We start from the raw sequence: 22,466 nt of genomic DNA, 5'->3' as shown, positions 1-22,466 counted from the left end.
CTACTGCACTCCAGCCTGGGTGACAGAGCGAGACTCAAAAGAAAGAAAGAAAGAGAAAGCAACTTCTATAAAATATAGATGTCCCATTTATATAAGTTAACATCAATTTGCCAATATAGAAGTAACTGACAAGAGTCGATCCAGTGATATAGAGAAGATGGTAGCCACGTTGAAGGGTTGAAGGGTGGACTGGTGTGGGGAGGAGCGGGCGAAGAGAGACAACCTCCTTGGGTTACTTAGCTGAGTCCATAAGAAATGTTGTTGAGAAAGATTAACAATTTTTAAACACATGTTACTCCCCATTTTTACCTTATTTTCATACCCCTGCATTCTTATCTACTTTCCTATATGTCATATTTGCTAACTTGACTTATGGTCACCTACAAACACTAATATTAGGTACCAGGAGCTCTCTGGAGAGTAGGTCTGAAGGAAGCAGAGCGGGGAGAGAGTGTGCAGTCCTGGGAAACCCAGGAAAATGGAGATCCATGGTAATGTCCACAGGTGCTACTTTGGAGAGTCTACAATAGGTCTGATCATGAACATCCACTTCACATGCATTTTAAATTGTTTTATTTTTTTTCTTTTAAGAAAACAACTTTCAAGGTAAATACAATCATTTTCATTTGACAGGAGAGGGGAGTGAGGATCAGGGAGGCCAAATCACCAGCCTCAGCTCACACCCACAGTAAGTGACAGAGCTGGGGCTAGAACCCCAGACCTTTTAAAATAGCACAGGAAGGAAGAAACAGCTGAGTAATTTGGAGATGTAAAGAGAGCAGAAAATCAATTTGGTCTAGCAAGTGTGTTTTTGTTATAGCTAGTGTGGAAAAACCGACAGTAGGTAGATGTTAGTGGCCCAGGTGGCTCAGCTGCTAAAGCCCAGCTTTGATTCATCAGGTTAAACCAGTCACACCTTCAGGGCAACTAACTACATTTAGTACAATTTTGAAAGAAATCAATTTAAAAAGATACAACTTTTCAAAGGCCCAGGGGTTGATGAGTAGCCACTGGAAGGACGTGTCAAAATCTAGAAACTTGGGCCGGGCATGGTGGCTCACGCCTGTAATCCCAGCATTTTGGGAGGCCGAGGCAGGTGGATTGCCTGAGGTCGGGATTTTGACACCAGCCTGACCAACATGGAGAAACCTTGTCTCTACTAAAAATATAAAATTAGCCGGGCATGGTGGTGCATGCCTGTAATCCCAGCTACTCAGGAGGCTGAAGCAGGAGAATTGCTTGAACCCAGGAGGCGGAGGTTGCAGTGAACCGAGATCGCGCCATTGCACTGTAACCTGAGCAACAAGAGCAAAACTCCATCTCAAACAAAAAACAAACAGAACAAACAAACAGAAAATTTTAGAAACTTGAAGGACCCGAGGCTTTGGCCAATGATGGCTCCATTTCCTCATATTGATGGGTCTTAGAATGGTCCTAGTGCCTGGCCATGCCTTCCTCTGTTGCTAGTAGTCCTTAATCATTTTGACTATTTCTATCACAAAGAGAGAAAGGTTTCATCAGAAGGCTCATGACATCTCCTTAGCTAAGAACTGGTTTGGTCTATCATTATCTTTTACAACTGTTCACCCCAGTCTGCTGTAATGATAAGTGATGCTTGAGCCGGTTCTTAAGAGACTCCTTCTTGACAAGGGGAGGGAAAGAGTGACACATTCTCGTTACAAGATCTGATCCAAACCCATTTGACTCTGATCTTTCTGCACCTGGAAAAGATCCATTTGTTAACTCAGACTTTCTCCAAAAGGCACTACAGGGAAGAAATGGCAATGATTCTGACAGGAAAAAGCTTTTACTGAGTGCCAGTTTTATGTGTATTATAACCTACAACTCTACAGGTTGTGAAATACTTCCTCCTGTTGGGAACTACAGCGTTTAAGGTCATTTGTTTGGTGATCGATAGCATTACATAAAAAGGAGCTGGAAAAAGAGAAAGCAAAATTAAGAAAACAGATACATTTCTTCCATTTAAATTAATCTCCTCGCTCTTTTGCATTGTTTCTGTCCCTTAAATCCTCCCAGATTTACAACTAAGTGCTGATAATTGCTGGAAATAGCCATGAATTTTACGGAATAATTGGCTCTATTTTAAGACACACTTTAGTGTGTACACTACATAGTGTGGCTATAAAATAATAAAAGAGATTTTTGCATGTTGCTGCTGGATATCATTCTCATTAGTTTTAGTCACACATTGTATATGTGTGTGAGCATGGCAACATTTTATTGTTTGAAGGTCTTTTATAGTTTTTAGAAGTTACAAAATAATAGAATTAATTGCTTTGAATTTAGTCATTTTGCACTGGGCAAATATTGATTTCTTTCCCAACACCTTTAATTTCTAATGGAGCTTGAAATTAACTTTGGATTTTAATTCTATTTTATTCTGGGTTTGTACATCAGGGCCATTAATAATGTCAGGAGAGTGCTGAGAGAACTGTTTCTGAGCCGGGGGCCCGCAGTGAGCTTTGCAGCATTTGAATCTTCATCCTTTATAGAAACGGGGAAAATCTATGTGGGGATGTATATCATACTAGTGTTTTATGAATGAGGAATCAAATGAAAACAGTTATCCTGTGAAAAGACACCCTCATGTCACTTGCTAAAGTTTGCATCAGTGTGTGCATGCGTGTGTGTGTGCATGTGTGTGTGCATATTTAATCACATTCAAAGTGGTCGGGGAAGCAAAGGACAGATTTTCCCTAACCCGAAATGCCTGAAAAAAATGAGTCTTTCTGATTCATATATATATATATATATACATATATATATGAATATAGTTTTTAAATTATATTTTTAAACAAAAAATACAACCTCGATATAATTTATATTAATGTAAATATAACTCCAAAATTTAATGTAATTTAAATATGGTCTTTCTCAGAGGTTTTACTTTTTTTTTTTTTAAGACAGAATCTCATTCTGTCGCCCAGGCCCCTAAGCCGTGGTGCAATCTCCGGTCACTGCAACCTCCACCTCCCGGGTTCAAGTAATTCTCCTGCCTTAGCCTCCCGAGTATCTGGGATTACAGGCACGTAACACCACGCCCAGCTAATTTTTGTATTTTTAGTAGAAATGAGGTTTCACCATGTTGGCGAGGCTGGTCTTGAAGTCCTGGGCTCAAGTGATCCTCCCGCCTCAGCCTCCCAAAGTGCTGGGATTACAGAAGTGAGCCACTGTGCCCGGACTAAAACATTTTTAATGATTATATACTGTCTCCATAAAATGAGGTAGGTAGAATAAATGATTGCCAAGACCCCTTGGGAGCCCTAGGTTTTCATACATGCCCCTAGGTCAGTGAGCGCCCCCTCTTTTCTCAGAGGTACCCTGAACTTACTCCCACAGCAGCTGCTCTCAGGCTGATGCACTGGGGACTCATGTCAGGAACTACAGGAAAGGGCTTCTCTACTAGAGCTGCCAATAGAAAACCAACTTCTCAGAACCACTTCCCAGTCTCCAGGCTGTTTGGAATTGGAGCTCTGAGAGTTGGAAATGCCATGGCAGAAGGGAGGGAGTATGGACAAGCACAGATTTCACAAAATCAACAGGAAATGGTTTGAAACTGTGGCTCTGCCATGAACTTTGAACCTCAGTTTTTTCATCTGAAAAATGAAATATCTTCCTTACATGCAATTTTGAAGAATGAAAAGTTCAATACCTAACATACTCCCCTCTCCCTTCTCCTCAGGGTTCTTTAAACCCACAGAGTGTGTTCAAAATGAAAAATTTAATCAACAAAGACTATTAGGTTTTGCAAAAAGAAAGACAGAATAGTTAACTTAGGCCCACACAATTTATTTTCTGGGAGAAAAAACTGTGGGTAAAACACTTGGAAAAAAATTAACTGAGTGTATAAATACCAGAGACATTATACAGAACTAATTGCTGTCAAATTTTTTTTTTTACAAAAGAGAAATCCGTTTAAGTTTTAGTGAGCGAACAAGATTTCACAAAATAAAAAGAGAATGCGACTGGAGCCTACAGAAAGTAAATTTCGAGTGTGGTAAAAGTGGGGAGAAGAGTAATCTGGGGTGCGGGTTAGGGGATGGCATAACGGAGCTGGGAAAGCACAGGGGACACAGGGAGCTCCGTGCTGGACAGGAGCAGGTGTGGCAAAGCGGAGTGTAGAGAGTCCTGCAAAAGCACACTTCCACCCAGAACTCATGATGGGATCGTATTTGGGAATATAGTCTTTGCAGATGTAATTTGTCAAGATGAATTTGTACTGGATCAATGTGGACACTCAATCCAATGGCTGGTGTCTTTACAAGAGAAAGGAGAGAAAGATTCTGACACAGAGACAGAAACACCCAGGGAACGTGGCCGTGTGAAGGAGGAGGCAGAGAATAGACTGATGCATGTATAAGTCAAGGTATGCCAAAAATTACTGGCAATCAATAGAAGCCAGTAAAAGGCAAAGAAAAGTCTTTCCGAGAAATTTCAAGGGGAGCGTGGGCTTGCCAGCACCTTGATTATGGACTTCTAAACTGCAAATCTGTGAGAGAATAAAAATCTGTTGTTTTGACCAGCAAGAATGTGGTTATTTATTAATGGCAGCCCTAGAAATCAAACACCCTTAGCATCCTATGCCTTGGAATCATCTGTTAGGAAAAGCACAGAGGGTACCTCTCGCTCAACTATTGCTTTTCTACACTCTTCTGATGGTGTATAATAGAGTCCTTGCCTCAAAATGTCCAAAAATCCATTGTGTTGATATTGAAGCCTACTTTTCCTGCTACTTTCTTTTTTTAGTTTCAGTCTCATGGAGGTACACATGACAAATAAAATTGTATATATTTAAAATGTACAACATGATTTGTTATATATATATATATATATATACACACACACACACACAAACACACATTGTGAAATGATTAACACAATCGGGTTAATTAACACACCCATCAACTCAGATATTCTTTTTTGTGTGAGAACACTTCAGATCTACTCTTTTAGCAAATTTCAAGTATACAATACAGTGTAATTAACTGTAGTCACCATGTTGTATATTAGCTCCCCAGAACTTACTCATCTTGTAATTGAAAGTTTGTACCTTTTGATCAACATTTCTCCATTGTCCCTACCCTCAGCTTCTGCAATTACTATTATTTTACTCCCTGTTTCTGTGAGTTTGACATTTCATTTTTTTCAGGTTCCCTATATAAGTGATAGATACAGCATTTGTTTTTCTCTGTCTGGCTTATTTCACTTAGCATTATGCTGTCTAGGTTTAACCATGTTGTCACAAATGGCTTTGATATGCATTTCCCTCACACTTAGTATGTGATTCCTCCAGCTTTCTTTGGCTATTGCTTTGTCTATTTGCAGTCTTTTGTGATTCCAGATGAATTTTAGGATTTTTTTTCTATTTCTGTAAAACATCTGATTGGAAATTTGATAGAGATTCCTTGATTGTATGGCTTGCATTGATAAGGATATTTTAGTGGGACTAACTGTTAAACTCTTCCAATCTGAGAACATGGGTTATCTTTCCATCTATTTGTGTCATCTTCACTTTTTTTCATCCATGTTCATGGTTTCAATGTATGGATCTTTCACTCACCTCTTTGGTTAAATATATGCCTAAGTAATTTATGCTTTTTGATACTATTACAAGTGGGATGATTTCAATTTTTCTTTCAGATAGTTCATTGATAGTGTATAGAAACAAAACTGATTTTTGTATGATTTTGTATACTGCCACTTTACTGAATTTGCTTGTTAATTCTAATAGTTTTTTGGTGGAGTCTGTAGGGTTTACTATATGTAGATGCTCCTGGATTTACCATGGGGTCACATACTGATAAACTGATAAGTTGAAAATACCAAAAGTAAAAAATGTATCTAATACATCTAACATAGCAAACATCGTAGCTTAGCCCAGCCAAACTTAAATGTGCTCAGAACACTTACATTACCCTATAGTTGGGCAAAATCATCTAATAGAAAGTCTATTTTTTAATACAGTGTGAATTATCTCATGAACCACATATTGCTAGTTCAGGAAAAGATCTAAAATTTGAAGTACACCAAATTGCATTGGCTTCACACCACTATAAAATTGAAAAAGTTGTAAGTCAAACCGTCTGAAGTCAGTGACCATCTCTCTATAAGAGCATGTCATCTGCAAACAGAGAAAATCTAACTTCTTCCTTTTGGATTTGGATGTCTTTTTTTCTTCTTCTTACCCAATTGCTCTGCTTACGACTTTCAGTGCATTGTTGAATAGAAGTGGCAGGAGTGGGGATCCTTGTCTTTTTCCTGATCCTTGAGGGAAAGTGTTCAGTTTTTCACCACTGAGGATGATGATAGCTGCGGGCTCCTCACATATGGCCTTTATTGAATTGAGGTATGTTCCTTCTGTATCTAGTTTGCTGAGAGTTTTTATTATGAAAGGATGTTGAATTTTGTCAAATGCTTCTTCTGTGTCTGTTGAAATGATCATATGATTCTTATCCTTCATTTTGTTTATACGGTGTAATCACATTTGCTAATTTAGATATATCAAACCATCCTTGCATCCTAGGGATAAATCCCAGTTGATCTTGGTGTATAATTCTTGGAATATGCTGTAGAACTTGGTTTGCTACTATTTTCTTGAAGATTTTTGCATGTATGCTCATCAGGGATACTGACTTGTAATTTTAATTGTAGTCTCCTAGTCTGGATTCAGTATCAGGGTAATGCTGGACTCATAAAATGAGTTTGGAAGTGTCAGATATTTTTCGATAGAACAAAACTTGGCATAAAGAATATCATGTACTATATATCAGGAACATTACCAAATGAAAATAAAGCTCTTCTCTCTTATTGAGAATTGAAAAGAATTTAAGATGCTGTATCCCACAGAGAAAGCTTCTCTTATGTAGCAAGGGCTTTTTATGTTCCGAGTCTGATGAACCTATCTTTATAGTCATTTGAGAGATATGTGTATATACTTGGGGGTATGTGTGTGTGTTTGTGCATTCAGACATAGTTACAGTTTAGTTGCCCCAAATTGTATTTGATACTTACCAAGCACTAAGCAGTGGGATAGGCATTTGTGTTCAAAGATGAAAAGCACCTGGTCGGTGGCATTAAGAAGAACAGTGGATAGAGAGCTTATGTCAGTACAATAGGGTTGCTGATGACATAAAGGGACTTATATGAGGTATACCTCCAGGAATGAGTATTATTTGATTTCATTTTTATTTAGGATCTATCTAGTATAAGAACTGTCAATGTGTTTATATTGTTCTTCGTTTGTAAGAGACCAGACTGGTCTGTTTTTGCATTCATAATTTTAATGTAAAAATGTCTATGCCTTTGTCTTTGATAAGGTTTTAATAACTGATTTATAATCTCTCTCATTGTTATAAATGAAAAGCCCTTCTGCATAAAGGATAAAAGAGTAAATGTCAGTGATAGATCATATTGCTAATTTTATCCATAAACTGTTTCCAAAGAGGCATTAATGAAATCACTTCTGCTTACTACCAGTTTTTTAAAAAAAAATCTTGCTCTGGTTTTACATGGAAAAAAATACTGTTCTTTTGATTTTAAAAATACTTTTTGACCTTAAGTATATATTTAAATCTAAGGTAAGAAGTAAGATTACTTTAAAAATAGATACATTTCCACTTCTTCTAAGCTGCATTTATATTATCTTCAGGGCCACTTGCAATGCATATAAAGCCCTCTATTTGTCCACAAATCACACTGTAGAAAGCACAGAGCTAGAAACACTAGTGTTCTCAGCCTTGCCATTCAGAGGTAACTAGTCTCTGTTTGCAAGTAACATGATCTTATATACAGATGAAGAGTGCAGCTCTCTCCTCCTTTTCTCCCCACCCACTCTCCTAACGTCTCCATATTCTTTCTCCCTCCTGCTTAAAGCCTTCCTTCTTTGGTTAAAGGTAGTAGGTAGCCACATGCTTGGGGGAGAGAACTAGGGTAAAATTTGGGAAATTAGGGTGGTTGCAGACCTGTGTAAGAAGGTAGCATTTCAGAGTACTCATTTTTTAGGCATAGTTGCTGACCTTAATACATCATTATATCGGTATTTTCTTTTTTGAGACAGAGTTTTGCACTGTTGCCCAGGCTGGAGTGCAGTGGCACTATCTTGGCTCACTGCAAGCTCCACCTCCCGGGTTCAGGCCATTCTCTTGCCTCAGCCTCCGGAGTAGCTGGGACTACAGGCGCCCGCCACCACGCCCAGCTATTTTTTGTATTTTTAGTAGAGACGGGGTTTCACCATGTGTTAGACAGGATGGTCTTGATCTCCTGACCTCATGATCTACCCACCTCAGCCTCCCAAAGTGCTGGGATTACAGGCGAGAGCCACCACACCCGGCCCGTAAGTATTTTAAAATATCTACTAAATTACCCCTCCAAAAAACTTGTATATTTATTCTTAATTTTTTTTTTTTTTTTTTTTTTTTTTTTTGAGACGGAGTCTCGCTCTGTCGCCCAGGCTGGAGTGCAGTGGCGCGATCTCGGCTCACTGCAAGCTCCGCCTCCCGGGTTCACGCCATTCTCCTGCCTCAGCCTCCCGAGTAGCTGGGACTACAGGCGCCCGCTACCACGCCCGGCTAATTTTTTGTATTTTTAGTAGAGACGGGGTTTCACCGTGTTAGCCAGGATGTATTCTTAATTTTTTAAGTCTGTGGATAACAAGCTCATCTTCCCAACCATCAAAGTTATATTCATTTATTGCACTTTTAGAAAGCAAAAGATTTCTCAAGATTCAAATATGATTTTTCCACTGGGCTTCCTCATTTAAAAAGTACAATGAAAACACAGTTTTCTTAAACTGCTCAACAGAGAGACTGCAGGAATCTAAATGATCCCAGCATGACAATTACAGTTTGCACAGATTAAATTTTTTTTATTACCACATGTGAAACTGATGTTAATCAAGTGTCAATGTGAGCCCATTCCTTGGATAATAACCACATGTGGTAGAATTTACTACCTGATATTCATTTATTTCATCTTAAGGTAGGTAGTGCATGAGAAGCATAGGGTGATGACAAATGGGAAAAAAAACTACCACTTTGAATGTGAACTGAAATCCTAATTCAATAGCAAAGAGATTACTTGGGCTTTAGACTAACATGCTTCTGCTATGTTCAACTTCTTTCAATATCTCATCTATATGTATAAAGGAAGAGGAGAAATGTTACTTATTAATAAACATTTTTCTTGATTACTAATAGCAATTCAAATGCTTCTCAATAAATTTATCCCCTATACTATTTTTGCCCTATGCATCATTCTGTATTATTATTTTTACTTCTAAAATACGTTTTAGCCCAAAAACCTAGTTTAGACTGTAGAAAGGAAGCTTAGCGAAAATGACCTCTGTTCAGTGGAACTGTGGCAATCACACTGCAGGAAAGCAAAAGTTTCAAGAGAGTTGATGCTACATTTTATCTGGTAAAAGCAGAAAATAGGTCATAAGCAGTGGATCTAGCAACAATGAGAAGAGAAGGACTTGTTTTGCAATGACTGCACTTTCATCGTCCATCACTGGGCTTCCCCTCCCAGCCCACTTCTCTTCAGCACCCTTTGGGATGACTGGCCTTGTGGCTAATCAGCCACATGGTCAGCTGAGAAGAGAGGAGATTTTTTTTTTTTTTTAATCATAGCTTGGGCTTTCCCATCAGGTGCTGTAACACACAGGAGTAGACACCTATACTAACAACCAAGCAGCAAGTACTGCTGTCTGGAGTTTCCTACTTGCCTTACTCAAGGGCATCTAATACGCATGCAATCCCAATACTTCTCTCCTGGAACTGCTATGCTGTGGGAAGGCAGGAATCCTTATTATTGAGAATCTCTCCCTTGTGGAAGTCCAGAAAATGTTCTTTTGCTCTTACACAGAGCTTAATTAAGTCAGCTTAATTTAAAGAACTATACAAAAGAAAAATAGTGCTTTTGGACAATAAATTAACAAAGCTTGTGCCTTCCACCTAGCTTCAGGTAATTTAGGAACCTGTAGGACAATCAGTCTGGCCTGCCCCAATGCAGGTTTTATTATCTCAGGAAATCTCTATCTATGTCATTCAAACTCTAAAGGAGCTCATTTTCCGAGTAGGGATATGTTTCCATCAAATGCTTGAATATTCTCTAAGTGGGATAACTCAGGAACAGATAGCCATATGGTAGAAAACACACATAGGCTTTTCTAGAGCTCTGAATTCCTTTGCAGTAATACAAATGCGAGGCATTTTCCTCTTCACAGCCAAATTCTTAGAGGTATTTCTTTATCCAGTGTAGCTGGATGGGCTCACTTGGCCCTACCTAGCCTAGTGAAAGTTGATCACATGACTTGGCAAGAAAGACATGTTTAATTAATATCTCAACAGGCTCAGATAGTGGCAGAGAGTATTAGGACATTTTGATGCCTGCTAATGAGTAATGACAGCAATTTTGTAGTTGCCAACATTGTCTGGCATTTGGTGGTGGCATCCGTGATGCCAAGAATGGGCTTTCAAGAGTAGAGTAGGCATATTTTTCAGACAGGAGCTACTATGGCAGCTTTGGGATGAAACTGGATGATGAGACTAAGGGACTACGAGCCCTTGAATGCTTTTCTCATTTTACTTAAAAATAAAACCATATTCTTTATTCAAATCCATATCCATTTACATTATTTCACTTTTATTGGCTGAGTCTAAAGATTTCCAAATCAACGATTTCACAAACATGTGAAAGAAGTCAGATGAGAGAATACCCCAAAAGTCAAGCATCAAAATTTTCTTGGAAACTGCTGCATTTTTGATAAGAAACTATTGCTTATTAATGGTGTTAGACATATTCATCAAAGATAACAGGAGGAGATTATTTAGGTGGATGGATAATTTCGCCCCAGATTACAACAATCTTTATATTTTTGTAGCATTCTTTTGCCAAGAGGGAGAGGAAAGGAGGAAGAAAAGCCAAATGCAGCAACAGCAACAACAAAATGAATGAAGCAAGAGTTCTGTTTATCATGATTTTATAAAAAAAAATAAAAAATAAAAAATACAGGAACCAATAATTCAACTTTCAGAATTTCTTCCTGTGAATGGTGCAAAATCAAGAGATTCCTCACTGAGTAGTTTTTTAATAGAGTTTAGCAAACAAATCCAGGTGTCTTAATTTCAGAAGACATAAATTTGATGCAGCTGAGTCACAGCTGGACCGCTCCTGAGGGGAGGAAGCATCTCATTATACCAGATTTAGGTTAATAATCACAAGGGAATATAAAATTAGCTTTGTTACCTAAGATCATACTATAAGCTAAATAATTGAGAAGTAATTTAGTAAAATAAAAGCGTCTGTATCACTTTCAGTAAAGAAATGTTAACAGTTAAAGAAGTGATATCAAATCATCCAAACGGTTTTCAAAAATGCACCATAAGCATTTTCAGCAGCCTTACCAGTTCTCCTTACTTCAGAAATAACTGAGAGCCCATAACCTGTTATGGGAAAACTTAAATATCATTCAGTGACCTTTCTTTCTTCTAAAGCAGCATTCTCCAACCTTTTTGGCACCAGAGACTGGTTTCATGGAAGACAATTTTTCCATGGATCAGGAGGTAGGGGATGGTTTCGGGATGATTCAGGTAAATACATTTATTTTGCAATTTATTTCTATTATTATGACATTGTGATGAATAATGAAATAATCATACAACTCACCATAATGTAAAATCAGTGGGAGCCCTGAGCTTGTTTTCCTGCAACTAGGTGGTCCCATCCGGGGGTGATGGGAAACAGTGACAGATCATCAGGCATTAGATTCTCATAAGGAACATGCAACCTACATCCCTCGCATGCACAGTTCACAATAGCATTCGTGCTCCTCTGAGAATCTGATGCTGCCCGTGATCGGACAGGAGGTGGAGCTCAGGTGGTAATGTGAGCAATGGGGAGTGGCTGTAAATACAGGTGAAGCTTCACTCCACCACTGCTCATTTTCTGCTGTGAGCAGAACTGTGCCCAGTTCCTAAAAGGCCACAGACTGGTATTGTGGGGGTTGGGGACTCCTGTTCTAATGGATATAAGTTGTTTCGCAATTTAAAAAAATGACTTATGAAGAACAGCATCTGAAGTTATGCTTTGATACAGCGGTGCTGAAAAACCACTGTCTTCTGGGCCAGCCTCACCCATGATTCAAATCTGCACCCTGCTGCTCCTTTAACAAGACCAGTCTCTTCACAGTATTACATTTATAACCATGGCTGCCATCTATTGAGAATTGACTACATAGTAGACAACATGTTAGACATCTTACAAATCATCTGAACCCTTCACAATAATATTGGCAGGCACATACTATTATTCTTCTTTTATTAATAATGAAACAGGGCAGTGGTGTGCTAGTAAACCAGCTCTATTAAAAGTATCTTGCTTTACAGGGTTTGTCAATTTCCCTAGCATAAATTCTTCCACTGTGGTCTGGTTCAAGCTACCAAGGTTTACACCAAGGTTCTGCTTCAAGCTACCAAGGTTTACCAAGGTTAAACAATCAATTCAAAATTTTTTGAATATTTAACAATTAGTTCTGTTTCTCTACAGAACTCTGAAAGGAACTTAGCTCAGAGTTCCGTTCCTGCTTGAACGTCTTCCCAAATATCTTGGTTCATATTGTTTTCCTCTCATATCATACACACTTGCCTTGATACTAGTTGGACACATAAATACATGTTACCTTCTTATAATGTATTAATGCTTTTATTACTTATCCTGCTTTCCTTTAAAACTACCTTGTATACTTCATAAGGAAAATGGCTCTCGTCTATGCTTTTGTATTCACATAGTGTGCCACATACAAAAGAGATGCATAATATTGTTGAATGAGTTGAAACTGTGATTTAAAGATAATCCTGTACACCAAGTTTCAAAAGCTAAAGACTTGCCATAGAAACTTATTAACTAATGTCAAAATGGAAACCAAACACAGTTTGGTTTCAGAGAAGTTAAAAAGTATCAAAGGAGAGACACATATTATTTTTTACTCTAATTCTCTTTCCTGTTTTCTGAGCAGATGTTAACCTTCCTGAAGCTCCCTTCCTTATCTTCAAATTAAACTAGACTCTTTCCCTATATCATTTTTTTTCCTTAATTCAACCTGATGAAAGTGTTAAAATGGGTGTTTTCTATTCCTTTTTCTCTTCACTCTGAACCTTGGATAAAACATACACTGGGATTCAAACTATAGGGAGTTTAATGAATAATGCCAGTTCCCTCAAGACCTAGCACTGGCATTTTATAGCTTCGGAGAAGTTCATAGGATCACAGCATGTCTTTACAGCACACTGCTTTTCAATATGCATTTGCAGATCAACTTTTTTTTTTTTTTTTTTGCCAAGACTCAAAGAGAAAGACATATTTTTGAAACTATTGAAAGAGTCTTTGCAAAATTGAAATTAAATCCTTTCTTTCTATATTTAATCTTGGTCATCATTCCGAAGCAAGAAGGGATTAATTCAAAATTTGGTCTGCCTTAGAAATGTAGAGGTCCTTGGGCTGTGTTTCTCCAAATGACCTGTACTATTTTAATCCAGTGTAATTTATTTGGTTGTGGCCAAAAGATAGAATGGCCTTTAAATCCCCTTCCAACATTTCTACCCAGGTAGTACTTTCACAGCTCTTTCCATCTTATTTTCTCTGTAGGTGCCAGATGAATATGAGAGTAAAGGAGCTGCTGGGATGATTGTTTCCTTGTGCAAAAAGTGTGATTTCAGGAAGTGACATCACTTGCCATTATTTCCCTTAGCTCCCAATGCTTTAGTCCTGGTGAGAATGCGAGCTTTTCCTCTAGAGAATACATACAGCTGAGCAAGGGCTTATTAACATTTGACTTGCATATATTCTATTGAAAACCATATTCTCTACCAAGCACCATGCTGAAGTTGCATCACCTCACCCTGATTTCTCCCTGTCCATATGGTTAGAAAAACAAACTCAGAAATAAAGCAAACAAGTCCTTTGAATATACAATCTGAAAAGTTAAAATAATTGCTTAAAACAAATAATTTGTGACAAAGTATTAAATCATTTTTTTCCCCATGTGTCTACATGTATCCATATTTTGTAAGCATGAAAAATGCCAAGCTAGATTCTAAGAGGTAATAATACATAGAATTTATTCCTATATCACAATCCCGGTGAACCAGAGATGTGGAAATAAGGTGATAAGAACTTTTATTTTTAATGAAACTATACACATTTTTGGAGGCGGCTACATCCTAGTATTCCTGCCCTCTCTACTTCACACTCCAGTATCTATTCCATATATGGAATGGAGTCAGCTCTCAATATATTGATGAATGAATAAGTGATGGTAGCACTATGGGTCCTTAGTGTCCTGTGGTCCTGCAGTTGGGTCCCATAGTCACTCCTTAATAACAGGGACACACTGAGCATCTGACACAGATCATGGTGTGGGAATGGGATGGAAAGTAAATTGAAGGAATTTGGTAGTTGCTCACTTGATAACACAGAAGCACAACCTGACTACATAATACCATATCTAGATTAGAAAGAGTAGATGTACTCCATGCATATAAATCAGCTAGCGTGGCTATTATACTTGCTAATAAAAACCTTTATCTTTTCAAAGAGCATTTATTGAAATACTGAGACATCCTATGGTCTTTTCATTGAGAATCACTGATATGAAAATATGGCCTGTGTACCGAATGAAGAGTATACAGATCAGTAGATGCGACTTACACTCAAAGTAAAATTTGACTAGCTGTTTTTCGAAACTTAGTGGCGTAAGTTCTTTAAAAGTAGGACATTTTCTGAATTTAAAAAGCACTTTTTAAAATTATACTTTAAGTTCTGGGGTACATTAAAAAGTACTTTAATAAACAATATCTCATTGAATTTTCAAAAGGAAACTACTTAAGTTTAGAGACATTAAATGACGTGTCTAAAAACACAAAACCAAGATAGCACAGAGGAGCGGGGGCGGAGAGATGGGGAGGAAAGTGATTAAATCTGAATAATTCCTATTTTATTGCTGTCAGTAACCTGTGGCATGGACTGGAAAAGCTGACTTCACCTTCTATAAGTATGAGTGAAATCCACACTTAATGCAGCAAGCGTGTTTGAGGAAACAGAGGATTTATAAAGTATGGAGACAGTCATTTTTCTGGAACTTAGACGTGTCCAACTGATGGAGAAGTAAGTTTGGCCACATAGCCTAAGGATCTGATGGTTTGACATCAGGACATCTAATTTCAAACCCTGAGTGTTTTCCCCTCTCCATAACTTCCCTGTAGCACGGATACACATATAATATTACATGATAAATCAAAAGATTTTTATGTTCATGTTATTCAAATTTTATAGAGTTTAAAATAAACTTCTTGTCATGTACTAGTCAATATTTAAACATATCTGTATCTATTTTAGAATAACTCCTATAGTTAGCCAGTATAGTAATTGACCACACTCTATGATGTAAGGGGTCCCCAACCCGTTAGTAATTGGGCCTGACAGCAGGAGGCAGGCATTCCCGCCTGAGCTCCGTCTTCTGTCAGATCAGCGGCAGCAATAGATTCTCATAGGATCCTGAACCCTATTGTGAACTGTGCATGTGAGGGATCGAGGTTGTGCACTCCTTATGAGAATTCAACTAATGCCTGGTGATCTGAGGTGGAACAGTTTCATCCGGAACCATCCCCTTACCCACTTCCCCCACCCTGGTCTGTAGAAAAACTGTCTCCTATGAACCTGGCCCCTGGTGCCAAAAACGTTGGAGAGTGCTGATCTAAGATATCATCTTTGTTGCAACTTCCTTTGCTATTGTTACTATAATGTCATAGTTCTCACAAATTTCAGTAATGAATGGGGTGTCTTAACATGGCACAATATTTTCCTTAAAGATAATTTGAAATATGTAGTTTTTTTTGCTAAAATCCTAAATTCCTCCATATAATTTCTTAGAATAATGTTTAATGTCTTGTGGTAGTTTTTGGTACTATTTTTAGTACCCTGTCTGCCTTCCATTTATCCATATTTTGTTATTGGACTTGATGCTATTTTTCTTTTTGCCCTGTAAGTGTACTCTCTCCTTATAGCTTCACTATCTTCATAAATTTACTGTAAAGAGGGCATTGAATAAAATTTAAAGAAAACACTGTTGCTCTGGATACTCTTTGACATTCAAGAATGCTTGGAGGCAGTGCATATTCACTGCGTGCATAGTCTGTGCTGGGCGAGCCTCAGATTTAAAATGGTGGATGAAATGTGGCACCACCTCCTGCCAGAGATGCAGAGACCAGTGGAGGAGAAAGATATTATTAAATCATTATGAATAATAAGTGCAAAATCATAACCATTGCTAGTGCTAAAAGAGATATATGTGTTTTAGAATAAGAGGATTTGATCTAACTACAGGGTCATGGAAAGCTTTTCTGAGATGACTGCTGAGCAGAAATCTGAGGGAGGAGTAGAAATGTACTAGACAAAGCAGAGAGGTAGATGTGCAAATGTCCTGTGGTGGGGGGTCGTGGTATAGGAGGGGCAAGAGTATGAGAGGGCAGGGCATGCATCAAAAACTGAAAGGAGGCCAGTGCATTGAAGGGGAGAATGGGAGGAGATATAGGGGAGGAAATCAGGTTAAAGACATGGCCATATTACGTAGGACCTGGCAAGCCAGGTGAACTTGCCCCAAAGGATGGATTCCAATTCCCTAAGGCTAAATATCTAAGTTTTATTTTAGATACCTGCTATGGTTTGGCTCTGTGTCCCCACCCAAATCTCACCTTGAATTGTAATCCCCACATGTTGAGGGAGGGACCTGTAATTCCCACATGCCAAGGGAGGGAGGTGATTGGATCATGGGCGAAGTTCCTCCATGCTGTTCTCATGACAGCGGGTGAGTTCTCACGAGATGATGCTTTTATAAGGGGTTCTTCCTCCTTCGCTTGCAATTCTCTCTCCTGCCACCATGCCAAGAAGGGCCTTGCTTCCCCTTCGCCTTCCACCATGATTGTAAGTTTCCTGAGGCCTCCCCAGCTATGTGGAACTGTGAGTCAAACCCCTTTTCTTTCTAAATTATCCAGTCTCTGGTATTACTTTATAGCAGTGTGAGAACAGACTAATACCATATCCAACGCAATTCTACCCAATACTGCTTGTTTTTCTAGCAATGCTCAAACTCCAAGTTATCATTGATGCCTAAGTTGTAGAAACTCCAAATGGACAGAGACACCAAGTTTCTTCGTGCCAATAAATCTAGGCCTTTATGCCCTATGTTAGTATGACTACAGCAAGTAGAATTCAATTTATTTTGAAAATTATTCTTTGAATTACATCAATTATAGGTGAAATGGATTATCAACAACATGGTATGGGCTGTTGAAATCCACTGCATCTCTCACGCGTGCTGTAATAAGGTGCAACACAATTTACAGTTTACACATTTATGAACCCAGAGGAAATGCTCCAGCATACGGCATGTACAATTGTTACCTTTTACATTTAAATTTTTCTCTAACATTGGCTAGAAAAAATTTTACTTTTGCTTTATTTGGCAATGTCAGGACCTGTTCCTTACTAGTATTTCAGAATTTTTAAATCTCGTGATTTTAAAATTAAAAGAGAATTATATAGGTCATCTAGTTTATTCCTCCTGTTTCCCCTGGAAACATTACGTCTATATATTCGGGCAACGTGAAAATCTCTCCTTTAATAAAAAGATCTGCAAAAATATTTTCTGTCAGAACGCACATCTGACATTTAATAAATTTCCAAGGCTAACATTGCTTATTTTTGTCGAACACTAAAATACTATCCTTTAACCTCTTGCATTCATTAAATTAGCCAAAAGTTTTCATATTATTGAGGATATTCTAAGGAATTTTTAGAGCAGTTCCACACAAGGAAATAATAGTATATATAAGAATGTTTGGCCAGGCATGGTGGCTCATGCCTGTAATCCCAGCACTTTGGGAGGCCAAGGTGGGCGGATCATGAGGTCAGGAGATCCAGACCATCCTGGCTAACACAGTGAATCCCCATTTATACTAAAAATACAAAAAATTAGCCGGGCATGGTGGCACATGCCTGTAGTCCCAGCTACTTGGGAGGCTGAGGCAGCAGAATCGCTTGAACCTGGGAGGTGGAGGTTGCAGTGAACCGAGATCATGCCACTGCACTCAAGCCTGGGTGACGGAGCAACACTCCATCTCCAAGCAAAAGATACATTCTTACAGTGCTTTTGGGAGACTGAAGCAGGGATAAGTCAATACAATAAACACAAACTGTTCAACATGATCATTTTAGTCCCTTTGTCATGGTTTGGTGTTCAGATATGATACTATTCAGATCTTAAAGGATTTATGGAGAGTGGAATACCTGTATGAGAAAATTTTTTCGAGTACAAAACTTCAACAATTTAATGTATTTGCATTTTGTAACAAACTTGCCTCTTTTGTTTTTAAACAACAAAAACTGGCTTTCCCTTTCCTGTGATCTGACTATCTTCTGTGATCTTTGGCTTTGTCTGTGGGATTGAGTTGTCTACTCATCCCAAAGGGAGACACCCTGGCTCCTCAGGGGAGCGGTTCACAAATGACAGTCCTCTAAGCCCTACAGATAATTTACGTAAAAATGAAGTCCCCATGTACACACAAACTAACAAATGAAAACAGGAGACATAGGTTTAGGAGGCATACAGATTTCTCTTAATGCTCTTCAATTCTTCTGGAGAAAAATACTATGGAAACCAGTCATTCACTGCAGTCCAAATCTGCCATAAAAGTGATAGCAAACAATGTATGGTGACATTAAATTAAGAGACACATTGTGTGATTTGGGCAATTATTGGTATAGAAGTTCAAAGGAAAAGGACAATTGCTCTGAAAGTGATGAAATGACAAAAATTTATTGAGTACCACATATACCAAAGTTTTTCTCAGCATCTTCCATACATCATTTCATTTAATCTCACAATGGCTTGAAGAGGTGAGCACTGTTAATTATCTATTCCTACAGGAGAAAACTGAAGCTCAAATAATTTAAATGGCCTAGGGTACAAGTAAGAAAATGGTAGAGTCAAAGTCAACACAAGGCAGTGTGACCAAGCAAAAAGGCTTCTCTGTTCCATCTTGAACTAGAGCTTCTAGCCTGGATCATCACAGGTCACTCATAACACTGCTGTCTCATCCTGACCAAGCCCGGGCTAGTGTAGAAGGTGTGCTAAAATACTGTAGCCTGTAATGTTTGAAACTCTAACAAATGTTCTATTATATTAAACTTTAGCTCTTAGTTAGCTGCTTTTTTAAATAAAAAATACTATTTAAAATAATTAGCATGATTTCAAGATGAATGCTTGGTCTTCTGCAGGAAATAATGAAGCAAAATATTTTATGTTACTTACACAGTTCAAACCCACAGAATACAGAATAAGCAACTGCAAATCTCAGCTCACTGGCTTGTAGAATACCAAGAGACTTCAGTCGAACAAAGTGCAAGAAAAGTCAAATGATTGACCACAAAGGCACACGGCCTGATGGTTTTATAGCTAGCGTCAGACACATCAGAAACTGGGGCCTTTGCACTTCGTTCTTCTTGCTTTGAATGTGGTCATTGATTTTGCAAAAATGTAAAATTGTTCATCCTGTGTCAAACTGAATGGCATACATTGTATCTTCTTACATTTGTGCTGTGTGAAATTTTTAACTAATCCATTTGGGTAAGTAAGACTGTATCAAGTCTTTCAGGTTATTAGGAGGCAAATGGCCTTCAATAAGCTACAATGTATATTTTTCGAAAGAAAAAAGTCACCAGCCAACCCTCTCTTGAATTATGCAGTGTGGTCTTTTCACCTCTATTTATGCACAAGTTGGATATTCAAAATTTTGGCTTCATTTGGAGAAGACAACAAAAGATCAGGCTTTTATTATTAAAAAGAATGATTCTGCTTTTAAAGATCCAACAAAATGGAGCAAGGAACAAGTAGGAAGGAGCAGCAGAACAAAAGACAATTTTTGTCTTTTACCTTTGGAGCTGGCCACTAGTGCCAAACCTAAACACACTTAGGACATTTCTAATCCTTGGAGTCATTACCCTTAAAAAACAAAACAAACCTCAGCTACTCAACCAGTAGCATACATTTTAATTTTTTTTTTTTTGCCTTTTTGCTGTGTATTTTAAGGATGGAAACAGCTATAAAAAAAGAATAAGTTGCTTTTCAGTTCAATATAAAAGCCATCACTGAGATAGAAAATCCTTGCAACCACCACCGATTTCTTGCTCTTGACCATTGGCTAGCATTATCGTATTTCAGGAACAAGATCCCGTGTAATTAAATATGGTATTTATAACACACGATAAAAAGTATGCTAGTGGAGTGAAGGCACCAAGTTTCATCAATGTAATTCTAGCATCACGTTATATTTAATAAATGTCACATACTGGAGGTTAATATTTTGATGTGATTGGTAAGGAACAATTTTAGTTATAACTCTTTGAATTAATTTCAGTATCAATCATTTTTGTTCTTTATTCATTAAAATACTTTCATATATGTAAACACAGATAATGAATCTAGTATCTATTTTGACCTTCTTGACATCTTTCTATTGTTAGTTTTGTCAAGATTTCCTTTGCCTCTTGTTTTTGAATATCTACCTAAACAAATAAATGTGTGCAACTTTGTAAGTCAACATTTTGCAATATATTCAAAACACGATTTCTTCTTGCACATTACTACCAATAACACAATGGAAAGGCTTAGAGAGCTGTATGACATTTTTACTATACACAGGGCTCTACTCTGAGATAGTTTGCTTGTCACCATTTCCTAAAAGTAAAGTGAAATCTGTTTGTATAATCGGAGGACTTAGATATTAGAGTTTCAGTGTTTGGGCATATTGAGACAAGGTTGAATCTCTCTTTTTCTCTTGCTCTTCCTTCCCTACACACACACACACACACACACACACACACAGGCACATACATATGCACACACTAACCAACAGTTGACTCTCTTCTTGTAATTATATGATTCATGCCAAATATGTTTTCAAAAGTGCTTTGTTTTCAAAAGTGCTTTGTTTTCAAAAGTGTTTTGCAAATGGCGATGCATTATTGGAAAATTAATATTATAATTATAAGAGTTAGCATTAAATTTTTTAAGTACAGAATTTAATTTTTATTTAACCTTTTGGAATAAAGCTATTTATATAAACCAAGGCACATATGTGTTTTCCTAGTCATTTTTGCACGTTACTTTTTATTTTTGCCATTTTAAAATATTTTTACCCTCTTATGTCTTCATTTTATTACCTTCTTATGTATTTTATCTATTGGCTTTTAGATATTCCATTTCGGACTCATTTCTTTGATCTAAAAAAAGGTAGTCAAATAGTTGGGCTAAAGCATGAGGCAGCCATCATCCAGAAACTAAATGTTCCAATTACACTGTGTCTCCGTCTCTGATTAATTAATAAATGAGGGTCCAGTCAGAGACATCACACTAACACGATTTCCCAAACAATCGACCCAACAGATGTGGGTTAGACACAGAGAGGCAAATCCAAGTTTGGCCTTCCAATCTCAACTATGTGTTTATGGAACAGAGGAAATGCTGGTCCTTCTTTTTGAGTCCTTTGCCACCAGAGAACATATTTTAACAAGTAGAATAGTGTATTTTTTTTTTTTTGGAGAAATGACAATAGGAATCTTGGTTTTTCAGATTCGAGTGATGTATTATGTGGATTATTCAGGTTGCTGAGCTTCAAAGCACAGCTCAAGACTTGAGATTCTCATGCAATTACAAGATTAAAGTGAGATAAATTGGCACTCACAGTTGTGGCAGGTGGCCCCACTGTATCCTGTCTCATCACAAGTGCATTTGAAGCTGTCCCATGTTTGCGAGCACTTTCCACCATGCTCACAGTGATTGGGCACACATCTGTCAGAGAGAGAGACAAACAGAAATAAACCAACAAACAAATGAGATTTATGAGTGGCCAAATTCCAAGCTGTCTGGGCAATATATCATTTCAATGCCAGGTTGCCTTACCAAGGCAATTAATCCTTGTTAGTTTAAGCAGATTAATATGATTCATGAAAGAAGGTGCCAAGCGCAACAAAGATGATGTATCACAGACCTGGAGCTTCCCATTTTTGGGTAAACAGTAGACACTAACAAACAACTGAGGGATTTACTTGAATATCACAGATTCATTTTATTTTTCTTTTACCCCAAAACAAAGACAGCAGCTAAGTTCCCTCCTGGTGAAAGATCGAAGATAAGCTGTCTTATTTCTTGTTTTATTCTATTCTTTGTCAAGCCAAAAACTGACGTAAAGAGGGGTATCACCAAGTTTTTCATAGCAATTTGAGTTTCTGAAATAATGTCATGATAACAGCAATGAAAATATACTAACTTAGAAAGAAAAGATTTCTAAGTCTCCCAAACACCTATTTCCCACTGGATAACTAAAGCAGCCTGC

General features: G+C 37.8%; 1 protein-coding gene across 1 annotated transcript in view; it reads right to left on the bottom strand.

The window, feature by feature from the left end:
- The window catches only part of CNTNAP2 (contactin associated protein 2), a 2,297,635-nt gene that overhangs the window by 906,871 nt on the left and 1,368,298 nt on the right, over nt 1-22,466 (bottom strand). Inside the window, exon 11 of the mRNA XM_003820514.5 lies at nt 21,816-21,922. Within this exon, the coding sequence (XP_003820562.5) occupies nt 21,816-21,922 (107 nt within the window). The remainder of the gene's footprint in view (nt 1-21,815; nt 21,923-22,466) is intronic.

The sequence above is a fragment of the Pan paniscus genome, chromosome 6 (assembly GCF_029289425.2).
Source record: "Pan paniscus chromosome 6, NHGRI_mPanPan1-v2.0_pri, whole genome shotgun sequence".
NCBI classification, from domain to species: domain Eukaryota; kingdom Metazoa; phylum Chordata; class Mammalia; order Primates; family Hominidae; genus Pan; species Pan paniscus.
Note: the sequence above shows the minus strand (reverse complement) of the source record. Positions and strands in the feature narration are given on the sequence as shown.